The 11891-nt window shown below is 40.7% G+C and overlaps 1 protein-coding gene across 1 annotated transcript in view; it reads right to left on the minus strand.

The window, feature by feature from the left end:
* Positions 1-8528: 8528 nt before the first annotated feature.
* The window catches only part of LOC143030453 (uncharacterized), a 7548-nt gene continuing 4185 nt past the window's right edge, over positions 8529-11891 (minus strand). The window contains exon 2 of the mRNA XM_076193604.1: positions 8529-9805. Coding sequence (XP_076049719.1) covers positions 8732-9805 — 1074 coding nt within the window. The 3' untranslated portion in view covers positions 8529-8731. The remainder of the gene's footprint in view (positions 9806-11891) is intronic.

Genomic DNA, 11891 nt, shown 5'->3' on the forward strand with positions numbered 1-11891 from the left:
TCTTGGCAAAAGCCTGCCATCACTATCATGCTTGCATGCACAAGGGCGAAAAAAAAAAACAGGGATTTCATTTTTACTTAAAAGAACGAGATAGTATTAATATTTTTGTTGTTGAGTGAAAAGGGTAAGGACCACAATATGGAAATATGTTTCATATGCTTTACTTTGTTATCCTCGCAATTTTATACATTGCATTTTTGTATGTGTATCTTATTGCCAAAAAATCCAAACCAAATGAATAATTTCGTCATGAAATATTATATGTATTTTGGGGTAGTATGTATCAAGCCATAAATGCGTGGGTGTTGGTCATATATTTTCTTTTTCAGACATCGAAAAATGATTTTGGCCATAATAATCTTTAAAATATATCACTAAATCTAAGAGAAAAAAAAGAAACATATCTAATGCACAACCGCTAATATATGAATTTCCTATATACATTTAATGTTTTAGAGATCCCTGTTTTCAAGGAATTTATCAAAATCCAATCCTCGATTTTTCCCCACTATGTGTCACATCGTGTAACATACAATGGGAAAATATTAGTATTACATCAGTAATAGTAATGCCTACTCTATCTATACACCAAAGTCTTTTTTCCACTTACAAAATAGATAACTAAGCCAATGGGCAACACTCTCCCACGCATCCACTCCCATCCACTACCCTTTCTTCCCCCTCATCTTAGCTTCTCATGGATAGCGGATCATCCCTGAATCAGGCCTTCTGCCCTGGTTCAGAAGTAATGTAGCAATATGCAATACATCCACAGGAAGACCTCTTCATTTAATCGTGATTGTGACCGCCGTTTACGTGGGAAATTACCAGGGGTAAAGTGATGCCGGATTTCGTCAGAGCGCTGCTACGGCTGGCACCCTTACAAGTGGATGGTGGCAGGTGGTGTGGGGGAAGGGAGAGAGGATGAGGAGGTGATGGTTAGTGGGTGTTGGATGAATGCACCAGGAAAATATTAATATAACATTACTATTAGAAGTATTAGTAATGTAATGTTAATATTTTCTTGACGCCACCATTAATATTACATTACTACAATTTCTAATAGTAATGTAATATCAATATTTTCCTGCCGCTACTATCCAGCACCCACTTTTTTTTTTTTTTTCGCCAGGAGGAGAGTGTGCCCCCCAAGTACCTGACGGCAGGCGCGGAACCAGGGGGGGGGGGGAGCTGAGGGGGCTGAAGCCCCCCCAAATTTGTTCTTCCATGAATCATTGTAAGGATGTCATTTAATCGATTTTAGTACTTTCTGATGTTTTGCCAGGTCCGGGGGTTAGATAAACTGACAGCATGTGTGCGGTATTTGGGCGGAATTGTGCTGTGTTTGGCATTTATTTAATTCCAGTTATCTGTTTTGTGCTGCGCGTGTTGTAGGGTTGCCAGGGTTGTGTCTCAGTTGCGCCGAAAAGGGATAGAAAGGAAATATACCACGTTCGTTGGCCATCTAACATACCTGTATTGTCACCTATATGATTGTTTTGTGTTGTTGAAGCAATCAAGTTGAAGCAATCAATCAAGAAGTATCATCTGCAAACAGTAAGTATTCAGGAATACCACAGGCTTTATAGATATCGTTAATGTAAATCAAAAACAAAATAGGACCTAGAATACTACCTTGAGGTACCCCCATACTTACACCCATTAATTTCGATTTAACACCGTTAAATAAGACAACTTGATTACGATTAGATAAATATGACTGAAACATCTGAAGTTCAAAGTCTCTTATTCCGTACTCAGCCATTTTCATCAATAGAATATTATGATCAACTGTGTCAAAAGCCTTTTTAATGTCTAGAAAAACTGCGGCACATATTTTTTTATTAGATAGTCGAGTTGCAATATATTCATGTAAGAGAGCAACAGGCATATATGTTGAGTGGTTTTCACGGAATCCAAATTGATTATCGAAAATGATCCCATGGTACTCAAGGTAATCTACCAATTGCTCAAGAATAATGGTTTCAAGTACTTTAGACAATACCGGAAGGATCGAAATCGGAAGAAAATTTGATACGTTTGATGTGGGCCCATCTTTATGGATCGGGTGTACTACAGCAATTTTTAGGACATTAGGAAAGCAACTCTGTTGAAAGCACAAAGTGATTAAATGCATGAGTAAATGAATAATTTTGGGAGCAGCAAGTTTAAGGATCTTTGTATTAAGGCAATCATAGCGGGTGTGCAGCTGTGGTAGTGCGAGAATACCCGCTCGCAAAGACGATTCATTGTTTCAGTCATCGTCTCAACCTCGTCTTGACCAAGGCCTGTGACACCAAGGAGGTAAAGCTCGCTCTCCAGAATCTCAGCGAGGTGTATAACTACATCTATTCCTCAAACATGCGCTCGATGAGGTTTACTGAGCTCGTAAAAGACCACACGTCCACGAAGCGGAAGAAGCTGGTCAGCCTCTGCGCTACTAGATGGGTTGAGCGACACGACTCAGTCATTGTGTTTATGGAATTCCTGCCAGTTATTGCCGTCTTTCTGGAGAACGAGAGCAACTCGGACGTGACGGCGGGACTACTACTAATAGCAATCCGAGAGCCGCGCTTTCTGAATGGTCTCGCCGTCGCTGAGTCTGTGCTAGCTCACACTGTGGAGCCGAGCCGAGCCTTGCAGTCCCCTATGGTCGATCTAGTCTCAGCGTACGCTACGATTGATGTGGTGCCGCATCAAAACAAGACCCGGGAAGGTGCACTGACCAGCTTCCAGGACATCTTCAAGAAGGCAGAGGGGCTCCTCCAGGAGATCGGTTCATCACACGACACCGTTCCTGTACCTCGAGTCTGCAAGCGCCAAACGCAGCGAGCGAATTTACCCTTCCAGACAGCTGAGGAGTATTACCGAAGATCTGTATATGTCCCATTCATCGACCATGTATTGACTGAGCTGCAGACCCGGTTCGGGAATGATACTATTCCTGTTGGCTTCAAGATCAAGAATCTGCTCAGCAGCGCTGACGGAGATGTTGCTGCTGTACTGGAAGCGGCAAAGGTTTAGGCTGACATCGAGACCTTGAGCCTCGTGAAGGCGGAAGCAGAGCGCTGATATTCAACAAAAATGAAGTTCGAATCCATTGGAGATGCTCTGGCCCACGCCCAGACCCGAATGTATCCGAACCTGGCCAAGCTCCTCCGAGTTGTGATCACGCTCCCAGTCTCGAACGCAGAGGCCGAGCGTTCATTTTCAACCCTGAAGCGACCGAAGACCTACTTAAGGAATACTATGGGTCAAGATCGCCTCAACGGCCTGGCGCTATTCGGCGTTCACAATGAAATCAATATTGAAATAGTGCAATCAATGTATTTGCCCAAAAAAACAGGAGGTTGATGTTCGTGTGAGATCCCATGAACAATGCTGTGTGTTATTAATGTAATTTATATGCTTTTATTAACAGGTTCAGAAGTTCATACACGTTTTTGTTTGTATTTCTGTTTTTAAAGCTACTTTTATTTTTTATTACTTCCATGAGTCCATGTGCACTAACACTACACACGGATCCTGCAATAATTTCTCTCTATGCGAGAGTATACGCGTGCCAGTGCCTTATCACTGACTAGCACCAAGATCTAAGAATATAAGGTCTAACCACTTCCGACCGAATTTCGAGGGAGTTGGCGCAGCGAGCCCGTGAACGTCACTTGGCTGTTCAAAGTGGGGTTAGCGGGTCCTATAGCTGTCAGTTGAAGTTGGTCCGTCGTTCGAAAATGACGTCGCCTTCGCTCGCACCGCTCCACTCAATTATTTATATTCTGACAAATATTATATAAAATATATATATATATAATATATATAAAATATTATAGTTCCTGTCTATATATATGAATATATAATATATATGATATATAAAATATATATATATAATATATAAAATATTATAGTTCCTGTCTTCCTTGGCGTTTCACAGTTTTCTTCAGTGTATCACAAAGAGAAAATGGACGCATCCAAACTACGTCAGAAACTGCGCAGAACTGATACAGCGGTTAGACCTGTTTACTTAGACCTTGACTAGCACAAGCGTGTAACAATATAAAACGAATATACATTCTATTATATATGTCTAAAATACAGAAAAATCTGAAAAACATTATTAAGTTAAGTATACCTTAGACTTCTTATACATCAGACTACTCAGAGGAAGGAATTCAGGTTAGCCTCACCCAAATTTTTATCCTGAATCCGCCACTGCCTGAGGGTTACTAAGGTGAGGTACCGCACCACCCCTGCCGTGATAAGTGGTGGGCTGAGTCCTGGTATTCTGGCAGCATTGAATGACAGCCTTGCAAAACTAACCCCCCCTCCCCAGGAGGTTATGACTGATTTTGGTAGAAAAAGTTCCATAGAATCAGAAGCTGGATGATACCCAGCTGACACCTTTGGGCATTATGAGAAATTCAATATGGCGTCCAAGATGGCTGCCGCGTAAATCCAAAAGGTATAAACGTCTCTAATTTTTTTTTTTTTTTTTTTTTTTTTTTTTTTTTTGCCTATTTTATAATAGGATACATCAATTCTAGGGTTTCGAGGTCAAGGAAGCCAATTTTAATGAAAAATAAAGTGTAAGCCCAAAATTTATTATATTGTTCATATTCAATATAAAAGTAGTTCCGAGATTATCCGTTCTACTGGAAACTAGTTGGTCGTCTTTTATCTCTTAACCTCACAAATTAGGTAGTTAACATTTTTGTGGTTTCTGCTTGTTCTACAAAGGATTACAAAGGAAGAGCATGCCGACAGGAGACCGTTTGGGCCATAACTAAGTTGGATGCAAAAAAATGATAATAATAGAAAATAAATAAATAAACAAATAAACAAAAACAACAATATAAATAATAAATAAATATGTAAATAAATAAATAGGTAAAGTTAGATAATAAACAAACAGGTAGATAGTAAATGATAATAAATTGACAGATAAATAACAATAAATGATGATAAAGGAAATAATAATAAACACACAAATAATAACAAACAAATAGATAAATAAATAATATAAAATAAATGGCAGGCATTACAGTGCCGTCCTTAGGTGTTTATTTAAACGAATCTTAAAGCTTCGAACTGAACTACATTGCACTGCCTCTGCAGGAAGTTTATTCCATTCATTAACTACACGGTTGGCGAAGTTGTTTCTACCCACTTCCAAATTAAATATATTTCCTGATAGTTTGAGACCATTATTTCTTGTCGGATTCTCATTTAGTGTAAAAATTTGCCACTTTTGATGTTGTCAATGCTCTTTAGAATCTTAAAAACCTGAATCAAGTCACCTCTGAGTCTACGCTTTTTTAGGGAAAACATATTCATATGCTTTAGTCGATTTCTGTGTTATTTTTTTTTTTTTTTATTTGGAATCAGTTTTGTGGCTCGCTGTTGTACTTTTTCTAATCTGTCAATGTCTTAAATGAGATTTGGTGACCATACGGAAACAGCATATTGCAAATGTGGTCGAACTAACGATTTGTTTTTAGGTATACTTAATTACATTTTGTACACACAGGGCAGTGGTGGTAAATGCTCTTTAATATGACTTCTTCTTTTGCAGAGAAAGATGGTGATGTCGGTGCAATTTGCTTCTGTAGCTCTTTCACAGATTCCAACTTCCGTTTTCACGGATGATAGTAACCTCCGACCAGCATTATCAAAATCAAAACTCTTTTTTTTTTTTTTTTTTTGGGGGGGGTGCTGAACAGTCCTCTCGATCACCAGACCCAGAGGTTGTTGTGTTTGATGATTGTGTCATCCTTTGGGTAATTCACTGGCAGAGTCATGGAAGAATTGTTGATCTTGTTGCAGTATTGGAAATATTCTTAAGAAAAAATTAAAGTTATGTATATCTGGTGTTCGACAGATACTACCCATACAGTCCAAACTCCAAAGGGTTGCACAAGAAGTCGACGGTCTTCCACTAGAGAAAGTGGTCAATTCCATCTTATGTTGAACTCGCCATTTCCATCTCAAGCTGCATCGTTGTCTATTGTGGACAACAAGGTACAATTCATTAACCTGCTTTGTGATGTATTGGTGGATCGTTTTCAACAGCTTGCCACTGACAAAGAACTGGTCATCACCGGGTCAGACCTTGTACTATATTCCATTCAGAGAGGAAAGCTTCAGAGAAGAATGGACTTGAAAGTAAGACATGAAGAGGCAGATGTCATTATTGGCAACCATACAGTTCATATTGGCAGACAAACCCAGAAAACGATCCAAGCAATTTGTGACGATACGGATGTTTTTGTCCTGTTGGTCCACTTTGTTGCATCTGAAGGTCTCCGTTGCAAAATTTTCTTTGTTCCAACACGTCCCACGAGGAATACTATAAATATTGGCGCTCCAGCCAACAAGCATGCAGAAATAGCCAAGTATTTACTTCCTCTCCACGCCCTGGCTGGTTGTGATACCGTCAGTACACTGTATGGAATTGGAAAAAACAAAACGTTAAAAACCCTCAAACAAGGACATCATACTCCTTTGCTTGGAGACAATGAACAGTATGAAGAAGATTTGGAAACACAAGCTGTTGCATTCATTGGCAAGTACTATGGCAACAAGGAAACTGCCACCGTGTCGGAGGTTCGCTATAGAGTGTGGCAACACAAAATGGCCAGAGGCAAATCTCAAAAATTCAAACTCGCAACCCTTCCATCCAGCTCAAGAGCGTTTAGTTTGCATGTCAAGAGAGCCCATTACCAGGCATGCCTATGGAAAGCAGCATTGCAATCTGATCCTCCAGCTTTGGCCTCCTCGGACTTCGGGTGGAAACCAAACCACGACAGTCAAATCCTTCTTCCAGTACCACTTCCACCTGACACATTGGCTGCTCCCGAGAGAGTGCTGAACCTGCTCTGCCGCAACTGCCAATCTTCGACAGATGAATGTTTCACAAGGAGGTGTTCGTGTCGCAAAAATTATATTGCATGCAGCACCTTTTGCAAGTGCAATATCGACTCCAGTTTCAACTGTTACAATCCTCTCAATGCAGCTTTCCAGGATTCTGAAGATGAAGCGGCTGACACTGACGACGAAAGGGATAAAGATAATGAGGACTTTTTCACTTGAAATAATTTATAAATGTTCTGTGGCATCATTTTCTGATATCAGTTTCTGATAAAGTGACCAAACATTCAGCATGTGTTTGTGTTCTTTCTTTATCACGATTTTTTGCAACCAATGTAAAATTTGAGTTTTATACTAAATATGAACAGTTCAATAAGTTTTGGGTTTACATTTTATTTTCCATTAAAATTGGCTTCCTTGACCTCGAAAACCCTAGAGTTGATGTATTATATTATAAAATAGGCAAAAGAAAAAAAATGAGACGTTTATAGTTTTCGGATTTACGCGGCAGCCATCTTGGACGCCATATTGAATTTCTCAAAATGCCCAAAGATGCCAGCTGGGCATCATTCAGGTTCTGATTCTATGGAGCTTTTTCTACCAAGATCAATCATAACCTGCTTGGGAGGTATTTTTGCAAGGTCTACTTGAAAATAAGGGTTTGGCTGCTAGACTACAGGTGAAGGATGGCTGCAGCTCTATACTCTGCAAGTAAGGGTGGAGGGGCCGTTGCACCTCGGCCCCAAAGATTATGCAGCGTTCCGCTAACACGTCCATCTTCCTCCTAACAAACAAACTGGTAATCTGTTCACTTTTACTCTCATATATATCACAACCACGCATATTCAATGACACGATTTCTAGGGTTTTGGTTGGAGTTTCCCTGTTGGACCATTTCATGCCTTGACTTCTCGTAAGATGAACATACATATCTCCGTCCCACTTCGTCACCTTCTACGACACACATGGAAAGCACGGTGACAGAATTCTTTCCCTCATACCATAAGGGTGTGCCACATCCTTGTCACCATGATCCACTGATCAACTGGAGTAACTTGTACCACGGCGGAACGGTACTTGTCTGGGATCACTGTCCCCACGCCATCCCGGCGGACCCCATCGCGACGACCCGACCAGAAATAGGCGTAGCCTTTAAAACTGTTCGAGCTAGGTCCTGAACCCGAAATAGCTGTGCTGCCACGAGGGGGGGGGGGCTGCCTAGCCTATCCTTAGCCGATCGTTACCAGGCAAACATCTCTTTAAATTTATCATTTGTGAACAGGACAGGCCACCGCTTCTCAAGCGTAGCATTTCTCAATCTTTTACCCTATTCAGAACCTTCAAGATTATTTTCCTTTTTCATGGAATTCCAACATGATTATTGTCTATCATCATTAATATTTTGTTATTTCATAACTGAGAAAATCACAAGGGTAATGTACTTTTTCTGATAACCGGTTTAAGCAAAAAATAACTTGTCTTCTCAAGTTTATTGCTAATGCAAAATACACACACACACACACACACACACACACATATATATGTATGTATATTATATATATATATATATATATATATATATATATATACATAGTTAAACACAAAAAATCACTGAAACATACATTTTTCTATGAACAAGCTTATTCATCACTATTACTCACGAATCCCACAACCTCCACCCACACATCCCAAAAAGGCCTTCTCACGCGGAACTCTAGGGTCCAGAGGAACCCCAGTTGAGAAACGTAGCTCCACTGAGAAGTGAGGTTAGTGACCCCTATCTTTCTCTTCCTTGGAAATTGAAAATACTAGCCTTAGATATATACAAAGGTATGTAGGTAAATGATCCTAGCCGAAAAAAAAAAATCTACCTTGACTTTCTTTCAGTAGTACTGTTGGTTTCCTTGTCTATAGTATCTTCCGGATCAATAAGCGAGGTCGTCGCACTTTGTACATTAGGGAAAAAAATTGACGTTGCTTTATACATTCTAAGAGTTTTCTCCAGTTCCTGCGCTCGTTTATTTAGTTCGGCATTCTCGACTTCCAGACGCTTGAGTTCTTCCTCGTTGTTCTTCTTTGTGGATCGGGTACGTTCTCGGTAAAGTTTGGAAGCTTCATTGTTGAGTTTGCGATTGTGGTCCTTCTTCTCCTTAGTGGAAAAGGCCTTCAAAGGGGTCTTGGGTTTTCGTTTTCGAGTAGCCCCTGTCGTCGTCACGAGGTTGTCCGTGGAGCTGTCAAGGCTCTTGAGTGCTTCCTGGTCTTGAAAGTGATTGATTGAAGACCGACTGTTAGCATGTCCTGACATGGCCCGGTCTTGGTCCTGATAGGGGTCGCATGGAGTGATACAGGGGACATCTTTCATTGAGACTGATCCCTGATTTTGGTATTGAATGTATGGACTGAAGCTACGGACAGGTTCCGTTATGGTTGACCCCTGCTCCTGATAGGGGTCGTATGGACTGAGACTGGTAGTAGGTCCCGTCAGGATTTCTTCCGAATCCCGATAATTGACCAAGGGACTGAGGTATGGTATAGGTCTTATCACTGGTCTTTCCTGTTCTTGACATTGGGGGGCAGGACAGACACTATACCCTGGGGAAAGTAATTCCTGGTCTTGTTGGTGGAGGTCAGAATCACCGGAGAATAAAGATTCCCGAAGAGCAGCCACCATAGTTCTCGTGTCCCGAACATGTGAATAATTTGAAGTGGATGCTGAGCCAGCGGCAGGAACTAGAACCTCACGTGAGTCCAGAACGTGGTGAGGGCCGCCAAGTAGTAAATCTTCGGATTGGGTTTGATCTTCGACTGTTGGGGAACCGATCAATGTCACAAAGGCACGCCCCCGAGAGCCTTTCCTCTGTTCCTGTCGCTTTTTTTCCGTGACCGGGATCTTGGATTGCTCAAGGTGAGTAGAGCAGCTCCCCACAGGTAAGGTCATGTCCTTGAGGAAAAGGTAAGAACAGTCGATTAGAGAAATATCCAGAATTTTGTATAAAGTGTTTAGGGCAAATAGGGAAGATGTTTACATCAGAAAAGAGGGGGTGGGTGACTTCCCTCTACATTGATATATTCAACCTGACAACACAAACTTTGACGTGCAACATATGATTTAATTCAAGGAAAGGGTGGGTGATAGCCCCTGGATATGAATCCTAAACCCTCGAAGATTAATATCTCAGTTTCTCTGGCACTATCGGAGTCACCTTGATAGGACTATGTATCGCTAACAAAAATTAAAATATAAATCACGTCGTGGTTCAGAAGAAGAAAAAAGACGTACAAAAAGATGGACAGAAGAAGAAAAAAGACGAGGAGGAGTGAGAATAGGAGGAGGTGTAGAGCGAGGATAAGGGGTTGCCGTATTTTTCGTAGATAGTCAGCGTATCTATCCTTGAGGACAATTTCACATCGAAGTCGTGCGTCATAGTTTAAAGGAGTGATTTAAGGAGGGCAGCACAAAGGAGGGATAGTGAAAGCTAAGAGTGATCACCCCCACTCTGAGGGGAGGTGTTCCTGTTGTATGTGGAATCCTTCCGAGGCGTAGAGTTGGAGGCATGTGGCATTCCAGGGATATTGCAATGGATTGCAGGCTGGTAAAACATTGTAAGGTCAATGGATGGGCATTTGTCGACAACTGGGACCGTTTTTATGGTAAGAATCACCTATATACAAGGGACGGGTGCACTTGTCGCCCAGAGGATTTCGGCTCCTTGCTGAATCCCTTGAGCGAGAAGTAGGCATCATACAGGGTTTTTTCGGGTAGATTACGCGGGAGTAGGGGGGGGGGAAGTATCGGAATATAGTTTAGGCAATAGAAGCAACTTATAGAGGGACTGTGAAAAGAATCAACTAAGCAGGTGGAGGGAAGATAAACTTAAAGTTTACTATACAAATAGCAGGAGCATAATTAACAAAATTTATTTGCTGCGAGGTAAAGCATGCATAGAGAATTTCGATATTATAGCTATTACTGAATCCTGGATCAACATGGCTAATAAATATTTCCTTCCGGAAATCGAAATAGGATATAAGTTTTTTCACAAGGATAGGGTTGGCAGGAATGGGGGAGGTGTAGCACTTTTCGTTAAAGATACATAAACTGTATAATCAACAATTCGATTAAGGAAGAGGACTGTACGGAATCTATTTGGGTAGAGATTATAGGCAAGAATAAGAAAGTTATTATTGGCGTCTTGTATAGACCCCCTAACCTCAGCATTGGCTGGGAAACTTTAATAGGAGATCATGAAGCGAAGAAATTCCTAGATGTGGTGCAGGATAATTTCCTAAAACAAATGATTACCGATCCTACGAGGGGACAAAATACCCTGGACTTAATCTTAACTAATAATGAGCACCAAATTAGCAGCGTAATAGTGGGAGATAGTCTAGGCTCTAGCGATCATCAAGAAATAAGATTTAATGTTATTTGGGAAAAATAAAAAAGTACGGATAATGTTCAAGTACCAGACTTCAAGAAAGCAAACTTTGACAATATAAAAATCTATTTGAAATTGAATACGAAATGTCATGCAGACGTTTCGAATATTGTCGGGTCTCGGTGCGTGACTGGGGGTCAGGTCAGGACTAGGGGTCGGGTTACGGAGGGTAATATGCATACCTTGGGTCAGGTCCTTTGGGGGCGAGGGCTCAACAGTCAAGTCAGCGATTTGGATGAAATGTATAGCAATTTAACTGATCTAATTACTAATGCACAAAACACATTTATCCCCCTAAAGTCAATACGGAAAAATAGTAATACTCCCAAATGGATGACGGACAGATTGAAACATGAGATCGGAATGAAAAGAGGACTTCACTTAAAAAAAAAAAACACACAAAAAAAAAAAAAAAAAAAAAAAAAAAAAACACGGGGAATCACACCTTAGATCAAGATATAACGAAATGGCAAAGCTGGTTAAAAGGAATACACGTACAGCGAAACGTAATTATGAAACCAAGGTTCCCAGTCAAGCAAAATCCAACCCAAAGGGTTTCTTTTACTTCTATAGAACAAAAAATAAAGA

Source organism: Oratosquilla oratoria, chromosome 1 (assembly GCF_046742065.1).
Source record: "Oratosquilla oratoria isolate Oo_2021 chromosome 1, ASM4674206v1, whole genome shotgun sequence".
Classification (NCBI taxonomy): Eukaryota; Metazoa; Arthropoda; class Malacostraca; order Stomatopoda; family Squillidae; genus Oratosquilla; species Oratosquilla oratoria.